The sequence below is a fragment of the Lemur catta genome, chromosome 7 (assembly GCF_020740605.2).
Source record: "Lemur catta isolate mLemCat1 chromosome 7, mLemCat1.pri, whole genome shotgun sequence".
NCBI classification, from domain to species: Eukaryota; Metazoa; Chordata; class Mammalia; order Primates; family Lemuridae; genus Lemur; species Lemur catta.
In genome coordinates, this window is record NC_059134.1 from 62329073 (window position 1) to 62345116 (window position 16044).

Genomic DNA, 16044 nt, shown 5'->3' on the forward strand with positions numbered 1-16044 from the left:
TAATTACCTCATGTATTTATCTTATCAACACAAATAAACCATAAACTTTTAAAAGAAAAGAAGATACCAAAAAAATCACTTGCTGATTGATCAAGTGAGATACCCCAGCCCTTCTTTGTCTTCCATCCCAGTATCTAAACACCATAGGCCTCAAAATAGATTTTCCAGTGCCCCAGATAACTTCATTTGCCTTCTCTTCACTGTCCTCACTAGGTAAACAACCTGGGCTGTGGTGCTTCCATCCCACGGGGGAGGCCACCTGGCCCTGAGGTCTAGCTGGTAAGATCTATGCTCAAGTGAGCTCAATCCACTTGGGGCTCAGAATTGTAAGCAGTCGCTCCCGGATCTGCTTAGTCTTGATGCCATAGACAAGGGGATCCAATGCAGGGGGAAAGAGCAAGTAGATATTGGCAAGGATGACCTTGGCAGCAGAGGCTGTGGGTGGCCCAAAGCGCTGTATGACCACAGAAAGAAATCCCGGTCCATAGAAGAAGAAGAGGACACAGACATGGGCCATGCATGTGCTGCCTGCTTTAGCCCATGCCTCAGGTGAAGGAAAATGTGTCACAGTCCTCACAATCTGCCCGTAGGAATAGGCAATAAAGGTCATATCCCCCACACCAAGAAAGACTGCCACAGCAAAGGCATAGAGGTTGTCCACAGTGGTGGCCCCACAGGCCAGCTTCACCACTGCCATCTGCTCACAGTAGGTATAGGCAATCGTGTGTGAGCCGCAGTAGGGTAGCCGATGGGCCAGGCTTGGAAAGGAGATGGTCAACCCCACAGCTCGCAACACCACCAGCCCCCCAATCTTGGCAATAACAACAGGGGTGAGGATGGTCGCATAACGCAGTGGGTTACAGATGGCCACAAAGCGGTCCAGAGCCATGCCCACTAGCACCCCTGACTCCATGGCAGTGAATGCGTGGATGAAGAACATCTGGGAAAGACAAGAGTAAGAGCTGATGGCTGTAGCACCAAACCAGAAAATGGCCAGCATCTTGGGCAGAGTGGAGAGGGAAAGGACCAGGTCAACAAAGCAGAGCATGGCAAGAAAGGAAAACATGGGCTGGTGAAGGCTGCGCTCTGTCCGGATGAGAAAAAGCAGGACAGTATTCCCAGTCAGTGCCAGGAAAAACATAAAGCAAAAGGGAAGTGAGATCCAAATGTGGGCAGCAGTCAATCCTGGGATGCCAGCCAAGAAGAAAGTATGTGGAAAGAGATGAGAATTATTGGAAAGAATCATGGTCATCATCTCACATGGAAAAATAAGGAGGCGCTGCAAAGAAAGGAAGAAAGGCAGGCAGGTGAAACTCAAGGATGCGGGGGCTGGTAGCCCAGGATATATGGTCTCACTAGTCCCATCACCACCACAGCACTCTTCCCATAGTTCTCAGGAAAAAAGTGAAAAATAATTTCCAGTTTAGTCAATATTTCTGCAAGATCTTCAAACACAGAAGAGGCAATCAGTGGGAAATGCATTGAACAAGAAGTTCAGAAACCAGGATCCAGCATTAGCTGTCGTACAATGTGTGTGACTTGGGGCAATTCATACAACCAGATTTAAGTAGATGCCCAGGAATTGCTGTTAAAAATCATTCCCATCAAGTTCATATTCCCTGATTCTGGTGCTTGATTCAATCAACACTGATCTCAGTCCTGTAGTCTTATCATATTAACCCTCTTCTGAAGCTGCCAATAATCCTAACATCTGGAAATTTCCTTAATTTGGAGACATTCCACTCTTCCACACTTCACTTGACTGCCGAGGTTACAGAATAATGTAGGGTCCCTGATGACTCCAACATTAATCAGGCTCTTTGCACTATTCCCATCTATTTCACTTGTTTCTCCACCCAATATCTCAATGGTTGTCTGACTTCACCACCTCCTATTTCTCCCTCTTCTTCAAGGTGGTATTATACAAGGGTAGACAGAAAGTTCAGAGGTGTGGTAACCTGGTATAAACAGAAGCTCTTAGTAATAACCATAATGTGAAGATCAAAGAATTCTGTGCCTTATTCACATTAGGAGAGAAACTTGGCAGATGTTCCCTCAGCTCTTCTTTTCAGGTTATCACATTAGGAGTGTACAACATTATTCATGTCCCTAACATGTATCATGTCTAATACCATCATTTTATAGTTTAGAAAACTGGGGTCTGGAAAGAAGTAAATGCTCTATATAGCAACATAATCAGACCACAGCTCATGGCCACTGACCCCCAATCTGGGAAGATACCATCCTATCTCTGAGTTAGCAGTGGCTATTTCAGGGACAGGCAAGAAACTCCAGGGCCCATTGGCCAAGGGTGGGCAGTACAGAGGGATCAAATAAAGGCAGATAAGGAGTGATTCAGAGATTATATGTCTTCTCAACACCTCCAGTACCTCAAGTACCCTAGTCCTCTCTTGTGAAAGATGAACACAAGGATACAGCCATATCTGGGTGTAGGGCCTGAGAAGGCCTTAGAATGTAAGGAAAGTGATTCCTTTTGAGGCATAAAAGATGCAGCCAGGTTGATCTTACTGCCTTAATAACAGCAAGAAGAGGTCTCTAAACATGAAGGAAAGAAGCAGAAGTCAGCTAGAAAATAGTCCAAGAAAGAAGAAACAACATAGATTTAAAACAGCGAAGAAAGTGTTGTTTTTTCTCTCCAAGAGGACTACGTAATTATTGCCCATAACTTCAACCCCAACTGCTAAGGAGACTACATGATGACAACAGAATATGCAGGGGCTGGGAAGACGGGAAACATCTGTGGACCTATAGTTCTGGTGTCACGAAATAAACTCTAGATCAGGAGACAAGACCCTGGTTTGGGGTACTATTTCTGCCACATGTCTGCTGTGTGACCTTAATTAAGCAAAGCATCTAACCATTTTGGAGCCTTCATTTTCTCACATGTAAAATGAGTATACTAAACTCTACCTCACAGCATCATTGTGAAAATCGAATGAGATAGAATATGTGAAAATTCTTTGTCAAATACTGAGAATATTATTGTTGTTATTGTTACTATTTTCACGGAATTATAAGTAATAAATGGTGCATTGAGAGCAGTCTAGTTGATAACAATAGAAACTGTTGCAATTGAGAGACAATGCATTTCATTTGGCAACAATGACCAGATAGATACGTCCTGTGGGTGGATGATATGTAATAGTAAACTGGAACAACCCAGTCAAAGACACTACCTCCTCCCCCATGTTGCTCCCTCTTTCTTCTCAATACATATTGATCCCTCAGCAACCCCAGAGTGTGGTGTTGGGAGGAGAGAGGGAAATGTCAAGAAATGTAGCTCTTATCACCTGAGCATCTGCTTCAAATTATCCTCAAACTGCCCATCCTTAAGCCTCTGTCTTCAGAAAACTCTAAGAAATAATTACACCTGATGACCCAACTATCCCCTCAGGGCCCAGAAAATGTCCCTCATCATGTTATATCTTTGTGCCCTAAGGAAAAGTTGACCCAGTAAGCTCACCTGTTCTGCTTGTAATAGGGAAGTATATAAAAGGAGGCAATGGGTCCAGAAACGAGAGGAACCAGGAACTCAAGATTTAGGAGCCTTCATAAATGTTTCCCTATGACTCACCTGTGGGCTTCAAAGAGGAGCAGACTTCCCAATAGCCTACTGCTCACCCAGGACTAGAAGGATGTTACCCTGCTTTGGAGTGAGGAATTCTCTCATACCCAATCCCACCTTTGCCTGTTTCGTACGATACCAAAAATCCAGGCATGCTCCTGACAATATGCACAGTATTGCCTGTATTTATGATTTCCCCTAGTGATACTGAAAGCATGCAATTCTACCCCAGACAGCCTATCAAATTGTCCATACCTGGGAGGATCAGGGGTAAGTTAATATGTGGATGTAGCCCCTATGTATCTCTCTTCCTTCGGCCAACCCTTAGCCATTACTCACCAAAGAGCTGCATTGATTGACCTACAGGGGGATGAAAAGTTAAGCTACCAGTTAGGTCTCAAGAACGTGATATTTAACAGGTATCTTTTCAAGCACTGCCCATAGGGATCCAAGGTGAAGCTCCCACCACCTAGACACCAATTAGCACTTCTACCTCCTCTTCAAACAAAGTTCTAACAAGATATCTTCTCTTATTGGGGCTCCAGGGAACAGCCCCAGTAGGGAATATTTTGAACAGCATATTCCAGGATGCCTTGCCAAGAGGGGGCCAAGCCCCTGCAGCCAGGAGCAAGGAGAAGCTTCCTGTCATGCAAAATGGGACCATCTGGCTTTATGGCCCAGGAATATCAGATCCAGGGAGGGTGAGGAAGAAAGCAAGGAGATGAGGAAGGGCACCCCTAGGACCAGCACAGAACATTACCCAGAAGATTCACACGGAGACAGGTGTCAACCATGAGAGAAAGAGTGAATGAATAAGTGGAAACCTTTAAGAGAAGAAAGATCCTGGCCAGAGAATAAGGCTGGGAAAAATGGCAAAGGTTTTCTACTCCTACGTTTGAAATGGTAGGTACAATGTTAGGCCGAGTCCTGGAGGTATAGCTAGCCATATGTTATCTGGCCTTGGTGAAATTACTCAACAATGTTGGTTCTTCTTAACTGCTCTCCCTACATTTGACTCTCCTCTCAGCCATCCAAATCACTCCTGAAAATAGTACCTGATGAATATATGGGAGAGCATCCAAAAGTATGAAGGATTTGGACATTACATTGAGAGAGAGGATTGGAGAACTGAGTGTGTTCAGCTTATATGGGAGAAGACTTATGGCAGTTTGCATGATTCTTCATAGATTCTTCAAATCCAGGAAGAAATTCCTAGTGGGGGAAAATGATTTGTTTATGAAGCCAAAGGAAAAACAAGAACAAATGCATTAAAGTTTATATTTTTAATAGTTCACAACTCAGCCAGACTATGTGTCTTCAAAATGATAACTCCCTATTATCCTGGAAAGGAATAGCGCAGGGTTGATTAGGAATGGTCAGCACCCAGAATCAGGCCATCCATTTGGGAGAGCCATTTTCTAAGGGTACCAACTCAGTTTCAAAGGGAGAGAGAAAATATAGCAGGTGTCATTTCAGGTAGAGGCAAGATTATAAACCCTAAGGTGAAACACTCAGTTTTCTGACAGAGAAGCCAAGCTTGATCACAGTGAATTTAGGACAGATCATACTGTAATACCTCTGAGACAGCAGGAAGTAAGTATTAAGAAATAGCAAAACACCAGCCCAGAAACCCAGTGGAAAAGGAAGAATAGGCAGGCCAAGTAACAAGAGCAATAAAAAGATCAGTCCAAGAGGAACCAAGGAGATGGACAGGTAATTGTAATAGGAACTGAGGCCCAGAAACTAAAGTCTTAGAACAGAGATGCCCCATAATCTGTAGGGCTTTATAGACTTTCTTTACAATCTGATGTACAGAATGTGAGCCCTCTCACTCAATAGATAAGAGCATCATAAATAAGGAAACTGAAGCTTCCTTTAAAAACTAAATTCTGTTTCCACACTACTCATACAAGAAGTTAATACGGTAAGATTATCTTTAAATTCGTTGCAGGCCATAGTACCCCACCTCCAAAATTTCTCCAGATATTATTATATTCACCCTCTCTGCTATGTGTTCTTAGTTTTCCTAAATCCATAGGCCTTTCTATTTCAGGATTTGTGCCACATTCTTAATCTCTACCATACAGTCTGGATTTGGTATTTCAAATGACCTTAATATCTATATTTGTGCAAGTTTTAGTATCTGATTTCTAGCCTCATGAATCAATCTTGGGCCCTTCAAGGAACAAATAAGCCTACCTCTTGAAGGGAGAAAGGGAGTATGAAACAAAGTGGTATAGAAATATACCTCCAAAACAGTTTCAAATGATGATTTTTGGTTGATGTCCATTAGCAAAGCCATAGTAGTGGATATTACTCAAGAAAATAATGCAGACTAAGAAGAAACAATGTTATACAAATAACACTGGACAGTATTAGCATTTAAGAGGAAACTAGAAAACAAAACAAAAATTAAGGACTCTGAAAATGTGGTAGCATTAATAAGAGAGTTGATTAAAGTAGTTGGATCCAATAACATTGTTTTTACTATATATTCATATACATAATGCAATATGAAAAGTATTGTGTTATGGCAGCAAAGATAAAATATGATTCCAACTTAATATTTATTGAACATCTAGTATCAGTTTGCTACCTTGAGAGATACCAGGAATAAAACAGTGAATGAAATAGGCACAGCTGCTGCTCTGTGAAAGCTTAAAGTAATAAGGAGAAAAGAAACATAATGGCGATTACAATTCCATCCGGAAATTGATAAAAGGAGAAGCATGGCCAGGCGCGGTGGCTCACACCTGTAATCCTAGCACTCTGGGAGGCAGAGGCGGGCGGACTGTTTGAGCTCAGGAGTTCGAGACCAGCCTGAGCAAGAATGAGACCCCCATCCCTACTAAAAATAGAAAGAAATTATATGGACAGCTAAAATATATATATATAGAAAAATTAGCCGGGCATGGTGGCACATCCCTGTAGTCCCAGCTACTCGGGAGGCTGAGGCAGGAGGATTGCTTGAGCCCAGGAGTTTGAGGTTGCTGTGAGCTAGGCTGATGCCACGGCACTGTAGCCTGGGCAACAGAGTGAGACTCTGTCTCAAAAAAAAAAAAAAGGAGAAGCATATGGTGTCACGGTATCACACAGGAGTGGCATCTAAACAAGTCTTGGGAAGTCAGGAGAATCTTCTCAGAAAAAGTGGCACCTAGGTTGAGAAGCAAAAGACTAGTAGAAGTTACCCAGATGAACATAAAAAGTATTCATGAAGAAAGAACAATATCTCTGAAAGCCTGAAGGCAAGAATTTAAACAATGTATTTGAGGAACCAAAATCAAGAAAGAAGTACTAAAAACATCCCATTTGATTTAATAGCATAAAGTTTGATAGAGATGTAGATGTACCACCTAGATCCTCCCTCAAGGGAGGACTTTCTGTCAGCTGGTGGGACAGCAGACAGCTAGAGGATGCCTTAACTACAAAAAGCCCAGAAAGCCCTAGTGCTGGGAAGCCTCCATCTGGTATGAGGTAGGGGTAGAATTGTTGGACCATTTTGGTTTGACGAGGGAAATTTGTAAAGAGTAACATTCCCTCCAGAGCTCTGTGTCAGGTTGGCTGAGGCTTTGTCATGCCTACATTACAGTTTTTTTTTCAATTTATTTGTTTATTTTCTTTTTCCTAATTTCAGAATATGATTTATCCTTCTGCCCAATCTTTCTTCTCCCTCCCCCCCAACTTTTTCTATAGGTTTTTAAACTTAATTTAATTCTTGTACCCTAGACTCTGTCTCATCATCCGTTTCTAGTCAGCCCGACATGCAGCATGAAATTAATAGACTTTGGTTTAGGAGGGGAATGCAAGTCTCAAGTGCACTGAGAAGAGTATAGGAGGTAAGGAATTTGGGAGCTATGTATTGAGAGAAATGTTTCAAGAAGTTTGTAAAAGAAAGGAAAGAGAGAACAGATTCAGAAATAGGGTGAAAGAGGGAGATAGTTGAGATCAGGAGATACATGGGTTAAAGTCACAGCGGGAAACAGATGGCACATACAAAGGGGGTGATAAAGAGAATATTCCAAAGATATGGGCAGAGTTAAAAAATAATAAGAAGAAAACAAAGATAGTAAAATATACCAGTGTTGGCAATATCAAAAGCCATTATTTCAGAAGCAAAATAATGCAGACACAGAAATAAAAATACTGCATGATCTCACTTATATGAGGAATCTTTTGTAAAAAATCTAATACATAGAAACAGAGAATAGAACTGTGGTTACCAGGGACAGAACAGAAGAGGAGAGGAGAGGAAATGGGAAGATCTAGGTCAAAGGGTACAATGTTGCAGTTATGTAGGATGAAAAAGTAGAGTCTAATGTACAACCTTAGGACCTTAGTTAATAATACTGCATTGTATACTGATAATTTCCTAAGAGAGTAGATTTTAGGTATTCTTACCACAGAAAAAAAGGAAAAAAGAAAGGTAATTCTATGACATGATGGATATGTTAATTTGCCTGTTAGTAATCAGTTTACTATGTATATCACAATATTATGTTGTATATTTCAAATATATACAACAAAAAAGTTTTAAGCCATTATCTTCCCTAAATCTGAGGAGCAATAAGAGGAAATAGCTGTCAATACTGACAGATGGAATAGACAGAATCAGTGGCCTTTAGTAGAGAAACACAAGCACTGCCCAACAAGTGGGGCAGCAGGAAGAGAGTCAGAAATCCCTCAGCTTGTCTTTCCTGCTTCCCTCCCATCTCCCACCAGTGCCTCCCATTGGCCAAATCCAACCATAAACCAAAGGCCATAGACTTTATCCTCTCTGAGTACAAAGCCGGTGGAAGATATACCTGGACGGACAAATAGGAGATATCCAGCAGAGGGGGCATCTGCATTTTTACATGTTTATATGTAGAAGAGAAAACCCATGAGAAAGGAAGTGGTAAAAGGTAAAGCATAGAGGACACCTCTGCTAGAAATGGTCCCTGAGGAGGCTGAAGGGAGGCCTGTGGGCTGGGGGAGAGGTGAGGGCATTCAGGAATTCACACAGGAGGGACACCTATTCCCACCCCCACCAAGGCAGAGAAGACCATCCAGTGGGACTGGGGAATTGAGTAATTCTGTTCCCTGAGTTTAATACCCCTCTAAAATCATTGGGGGCCTTTGGGGAAGTGGTGAAAAAAACACAACTTTCGGGGGCACACAGGAAAAAAATTAGAGAATGCCTCATGGAGCCTCTATGGCATATCGGGGCTCCAACTTGTACAACAGCCAAAGCCCCAGGGGAGAGGAAGCGATGTACTCTCAGCAACAAAGGCATAAAAGAAACCTGTAGCCAAGAGAACAGAAGCACCTACAGAAGGCAGTTCCATTCGGAGAAGAGCTCTCCTGGACCTCCTAGCCGGGAGTAATCAAGAGGCCAGAGGTGAGGTGGAGAAGCAGTTTTATTTCTATGTTTCTGAGGTGTCTGTCCAGGTCGCCCCTGCCTCTCTTTCTCCCCCTCCTTGGCTTTCTCAGTTTGTTTCCTTAGTTTTATCCTTCCAACCCTGGCCCTCTTTTCCCTCAAGATCCTCACCTGTGCAGAGGCAAGGCCTGCAATCTGGAGAGCAAGTGGGAAAAGTCAGACTGAGCTTTCTTCTGGACATGTTGGAGACAGTGGAAATCCCTACCACAAGGAAGTGCAAACACACCCCTGCCTCGTGGAGTCTGACACAGAGGAGGCGCTCCATAAGTACTGAAGAACTGGTGAAAGCAGGAGATCCTTCCATTTTAATCATAGATCCAAGACTCCCAAAAAGAGATAGCTACTGAATTCACCAAGCCCTGACTGAAGAAGAAAAATCAAGAACTAGAAGTAAACATCAAATCACTTAAAAACCATTTATTAGAAAAGCATTAGCAAGCATCATACTGAAGCTAGAGCTCTAGAGGCATTCTATTTAAAGTTCGGAGCTAGTGAAGGACGTTGATTATCACCATTTCTTTTATATTGTTTTGAAAATTTAAAATATTTTAACAATATGCAAAATAAAAATAAAAGCTTACATTATTAAAAGTTATCCAAATGATAGCTAATACACTTTTCTGCCAAAAAAAATAAAATAAAATAAAATAAAACCTCTAGAGACAGATAGAATTTACTAAAAAGCTTCTAGCTTTGGAAAGTAGCGCTATAAAATAGCTGTATTGGGGAAATATTTTTTAAAAAACAATAGTAATCAGAAGGTTTCTTAGGTAACAATAGCCAATTAGGAAATACAAAGAGAGAAAAAAGCAACAATAATGAAAAAAACTCCAAAAGTACCTACGACAGGAAGGGAAAACAATAGATTTCTCAAAGGAAAGAATCAATGAGTTTAAGACATCACTTCTTCCATAATTAATTTATATATTTTAATATTATACCCCCAAAATGCAACCAATCTTTTTTTAATTTAAAAGTTATTTAAAGTTAGTTTTTTTGTTTGGCTGGTTGGCTTTTTTTTTAGAGACAGGGTCTCACTTTGTCATCTAAGCTAGAGTGCAATGGTGCAATCATAGCTCACTGCAGCCTTGAATTCCTGGGTTCAATCTATCCTTCTGCCCCAGCCTCCTGAGTAGCTGGAACTATAAGCATGTGCCACTACACCCAGCTATTTTTCTTATTTTTTGTAGGGACAGTGTCTCACTTATGTTGCCCAGGCTGGTCTCAAACTCCTGGACTCAAGCAATTCTCCTGCCTCAGCCTACAGTTGGTATTAAGAATCTCCCCTACCAGATAGCAAATAAAGTAATTTAGTTGGTACTGGCACTAAAAACAGAGAAGATTGTCCAGGTAGGCAGTGATCTTTGAATATATGTTCAAATTGAATTCATGTCAAAAAAGGACATTGCAAACTAACGGGGAAGGGAGGGCTTATTTACTGAATGATACTGGAAACATGGTTTAGCTATTTGCAGGGGAAAATCAATTTAGAGTCCTTCTCATTTCATGCTAAATTCCAAATTGGTTAAAAAATATTTTTAAATAACTTTTGTAAAGAAAATGAAAGTAAGTGCTTATTAAAATACTAAATTTACATTGTTAAAAGCTTAAAAGTCATGAAATAATTTAAAAAGTGAAATTGCTATGACTACATAAAAGTGTACTTGTATGCATGTGTGTAATTTTACAAAAAAAAAAGGATAAATAGAATTTAATGGAAAATGAATTGGAGAAAACATTTCCAGAAATTCAACAGATAGAAGTAATATCCTTAACATATAGTGAAACTCAACACAAATTAATAAAATTGTGCTGCCAGACTCTCTGTTAAACACTTTAAAAACATGCTTTTATTCATTCATTTATTTATTTACTAGGCAAACAGGCAAGTATTAGACAGACAATAGACAATAATAAATAACAAGTAGACAAATAAATCCTAAATAGACATATAGAGAATAAGATAAAATAGAAAATTAATGAGTAAGCATATAAATGGAAAATAAATCTTCAAAAATATTAAAGATTACTAAAAATAAAGTAAAAACTAAACCAAAATTGAAATAACAATTTTTGCTTATTCCATTAATAAATATTTTTAAATTAAAATTCCCAATTTGGGCAAGGATATGATGAAATAGACACTTATGAACAAATTCTGGATGCATAAAGTACTACATGTGCCTATGAAGGAATATTTTAGTATATATCAAGAGCATTCAAAATGCTCATACTCTCATGCAGGGCCATAATAACCTCTTTACAAGATAATTTGGCAATATCAGTCAAAATCATTTCTTTCCATTTGACCCAGCAATTCAGCTCTTAAAAATTATTCTATAGATAAACATACACATAAAGATACAAGAACAACTATATTTATTGCATCATTTTTCATAGCGGTAAAATATTGGAAACAGAATAGATGCCCATCAGAAGTTCTCATTGGGATTACATTAAGCTAAAAAGCTTCTACACAGCAAAGAAAACAATTAACAAAGTGAGACAATCTACACAGTGGGAGAAAATATTTGCAAACTATCCATTCGATGAGGGATTAATAACCAGAATATATAAGGAACTCAACTCAATAGCAAAAAAACAAATATTCTGATTTAAAAGGGGGAAAATGACCTGAACAGACATCTCTCAAAAGAAGACATATAAATGTGCAACAAATGTATGAAAAAATGCTCCCATCACTAATCATCAGTGAAATGCAAATCAAAACCACAAGAGATATCATTTCACCCCAGTCAAAATAGCTTTTATCAAAAAGATAAAAAATAACAAAGGACGAGGAGAAAGAGGAACACTTGTATACTGTTGGTGGGAACGTAAAGTAGTGCAGCCATTATAGGAAAACACTATGGAGTTTCCTCCAAAAACTAAAAATAGAACTACCATATAATCCAGCAACCCCACTGCTAGATATGTTTACAAAAGAAAAAAGATCAGTATGTCGAGATCTCTGCATTCCCATGATTATTGCAGCACTACTCACAACAGCTAACATATGCAATCAACCTAATTGTTCATCAGTGGATGAATGAATACAGAAAATGTGGTATACATACACAACAGAATATTATTCAGCCCTAAGAATAAAATCCTGTCATTTGCAGCAACATGGGTGGAACTATAGGTCATTATGGTAAGTGAAATGAGCCAGGCACAGAAAGACAAATGTTGCATGTTCTCACTCATATGTGGGGGCTAAAATTTGGATCTCGTGGTGGTGGAGAGTAGAATGGTTGTTACCAAAACCTGGGAAGGGAAGGGAGAAGGGGAAGATGAAGAGAAGTTGGTTAATGGTTACAAAAATATAGTTAGATAGAAGAAATAAGTTCTAGTATTCGATAGCACAATAGAGAAATTATTGTTAACAATAATTTATTGTGTATCTCAAAATAGATAGAAGAAAAGAATTGTAATATTCCCAACATAAAGAAGATAAATGTTTGAGGTGATGGATATCCCAATCACTCCGATTGATCACTACCTATTGTAGACATGTATCAAACTATACCACCTGTCCCAAAAATATGCACAACTATTGTTTCTCAATAACAAAATACAAAAAATTCTCATTAAATTATGGGACATCCAGGTGGTAGAAAATGATGCAACTTAAAAACAATGAGGCTTATCTATATGGTGATATGAAACAGTCTCCAAAATACTCAGTTAAAAAAGAAAAGGAAAAGCAAGAAAGGAAAACAAGGGTATGATTAATATGCTAACATTTGTTTTTGTCTCTTATTTAAAATATACATATTATTGATATATGTATATTCTTATCCATGCACAAACTATCTCTGGACAGATTACCAAGAAACTGGTATTACTGGCTGCTTCTGATGAAAAGGAAAGACATTTGGGAGGCCCAAGAATGGTAGTTTTACTTTTCATTGTTTATATTTTTCATTTTATTTGCATTTTTAACATGTGTACATATTATATCTTAATATAAAATCAAAATTCTATTAAAAATAAAATTTTGGCCAGGTACGGTGGCTCACATCTGTAATCCTAGCACTTTGGGAGGCTGAGGCAGGAGGATTGCTTGAGGTCAGGAGTTCAACACCAGCCTGAGCAAGAGCGAGACCTCGTCTTTACAAAAAATAGAAAAATTAGCTGGGCGTGGTGGCACATGTCTATAGTCCCAGCTACTTGGAAGGCTGAGGCAAGAGGATTGCTTCAGCCCAGGGGTTTGAGGTTGCTGTGAGCTGTAATGATGCCACTGCACTTTAGCCCAGGTGATAGAGCAAGACCTTGTCTCAAAATAAAAATAAAACAAAATAAAATTTTAACATGGTTATTCCGTTTGTATATATCACTTTGGTACCACTTTTGAGACTCTACTCAAAGGAAATAATCTTAAAAGAAGAATATCAACCAGTGAACTATGGAATAGCCAAATACAAACATTTAAAGCAACCACTACAATTAACATTCCATATTTTTAATGATATTGGAAAGTCTTTGGCTGATTTATTCATCCATGGAATAGTTTTTGAAATTATGCCTTAGAATACCTTACTAAAAGACAAAGGCAAGATATAAAATTATCTCCCCATAATCATGTAAGCTGTTTAAAAATAAAACAAAAATGGAAGTAAGTAAACCAAATATTAATAATTATTATCAGTTAGTGGTAAGATTATCATTGATATATTTGGACATGCTTATTAAACAGACAAGTGGTGATGACAAATAGTTATTCTGACTTTGCTGTTTAGAAGTTATTTTGGCTTTCTTTGTTGCTCCTCTGTGGAATATTTCCAGAAGCCAAAAAAAGTTGAGGGCCATTTTTGAATAAAAGGAACTGGGTCACTGTTGAAGTGGTCTCCTCAGGACTCTCAGCTGACTTTTAAATACGACCTCCTTCTGTTTCAGTTTTATAGACAGACACTGAGACTGGGGCACTTGTGCCATGGACACCTCCACCAGTGTTACCAACAGCACCAGCCTCCAGATTTCCCATTTCATCCTGACAGGGCTCCCAGGCATTCATGAGTGGCAGCACTGGCTCTCCCTGCCACTGGCTCTGCTCTACCTCTTAGCTCTGAGTGCCAACATCCTCATCATGGTCACCATTCAACGTGAGCCCATGCTGCATGAGCCCATGTACCACTTTCTGGGTGTATTGGCAGTGGTAGACATTGGCCTGGCCACCACCATCATGCCCAAGATCCTGGCCATCTTCTGGTTTGATGCCAAGGCCATCAGCCTCCCTGAGTGTTTTGCTCAAATCTATGCCATCCACAGCTTCTTCTGCATGGAGTCCGGTATCTTCCTCTGCATGGCAGTGGACAGATACATAGCCATCTGTCACCCACTTCAATATCTTTCCATAGTCACTGAAGCTTTTGTGCTCAAAGCCACAGGATTCATGATGCTCAGGAATGGCCTGTTGACCATCCCAGTGCCTATATTGGCTGCCCAGAGAAACTACTGCTCCAGGAATGAGATTAACCATTGCCTCTGCTCTAACTTGGGGGTCACCAGTCTGGCCTGTGACGACATCACTATTAACAGGTTTTACCAGTTGGTCTTGGTCTGGGTTGTCATTGGGAGTGACATGATTCTTGTCTTTGTTTCCTATGCTTTGATTATTCGCTCTGTACTGAGACTGAACTCTGCTGAAGCAACATCAAAGGCCCTGAGTACTTGCAGTTCCCACCTCATCCTCATTCTCTTTTTCTACACAGCTATTATTGTAGTGTCTGTCACTCACCTGGCAGGAAGAAGGGTTCCCCTCATCCCTGTTCTCCTCAATGTGCTTCAGATTGTCATTCCCCCAGCCCTTAACCCCATGGTATACGCCCTTAGGACCCAGGAGCTGAAAGTGGCCTTCCAGAAGCTCCTTGGTTTGGGTGAGTATGTGTCCAGGACATGAAACAACTTCAAATGACAAAACATTACATGTAGTGTTGCAGAAAAAGCACAGGCTTTGGAGCCCTACATTCCTTGGTTAATATTCCATCTCTCTCAGTTGCTTGGAACATCGATTCAAATTAATATACCTATTTTGTATAGCACTTAGTATGTGTAAGGCACGGCTCTAAGCATTTCGCAAACAGTAACACTTTTAATTCCTGTAACAACCCTACAAAGCAAGCACAACTGTTATTTATACATTTTGCAGATGAAGAAACTGAGTTGTGAAACTTGCCCGAGGTCACATAGGAAGGAAGTTGCAGGGTGAGATTTGAACCAAAGCAGCCAGGCCTCAGAGTCCCTGCTTTTAACCTTTTCTCTCTATGCAACTAATTTTTAAAAATGCTAATTAAGATGACAAAACAAGTTGAAATTATGTATCATTTCTCTTTTAATAAAAGAAAATTTCATTTAAAAGTTGTCAGAAATTTTTCTAATGGTTAATACAGTAGATTTAAGTCCTCCAGAAAAAGTCATTCTAGAGGACCTGTTTAATTATGTAAATGTAAGTCAAAAATTTGACAGAAATTATTTTGTCACTTCACAAACTCTTTACCAACTCTTGAGTTAATTTGCATTAAAGTCCTAAAAGGAATATCCCAGCCACTTTTTTTTAACATTCAATACTACCTCAACTTCTCTAATGAAATAAGAAAATCCTAATGGAAGTCTTATAGTTCATTGGCAGTATAAAGGGTAACAAAAGTTTCTACAGGGGAACTTTCCACATAAGAGAAATGATATATGTCCAGAAACAGAAAGAAGGAAAGGTTAGTAAAATTGTTTCTTATTTATTTCAACACCAGAGTATGGATCAGCAAAGGTGGAGGTTGGCTTCAGAATGGCATGTGGATAATGTTGGAAGACTCCCCTGATCCAATGACATGGCATCGTGGCAGATTTTGGGAAGAGAAGCCTAACTTGCGCAAGTACATTTGAAAGTCCAAGTTTGTGAACCTCAGGCCATCAAAACTCAAGCAATTGTGAATCATCTTCCCTTTGGTAGAGTCAGCTAGTTAGCAAGGGCATTATTATATCTATAGGCAAGGCAAAATTGGACCATGTGTTTTCACCTATTTATAACAGTGATGCCACATAA

General features: G+C 39.6%; 2 protein-coding genes across 2 annotated transcripts; one reads left to right on the forward strand and one right to left on the reverse strand.

Annotated features, from left to right (window-relative positions):
• Positions 1-249: 249 nt before the first annotated feature.
• On the reverse strand, positions 250-1246 carry LOC123641621 (olfactory receptor 52K1-like). The gene has a single exon (XM_045556502.1). The coding sequence runs from the start codon at positions 1244-1246 to the stop codon at positions 293-295; it is 954 nt and encodes a 317-aa protein (XP_045412458.1). The 3' UTR covers positions 250-292.
• A 12692-nt stretch (positions 1247-13938) lies between these two features.
• LOC123642059 (olfactory receptor 56B4) lies at positions 13939-14904 on the forward strand. Its single transcript, XM_045556986.1, has one exon. The coding sequence runs from the start codon at positions 13939-13941 to the stop codon at positions 14902-14904; it is 966 nt and encodes a 321-aa protein (XP_045412942.1).
• Positions 14905-16044: the final 1140 nt, after the last annotated feature.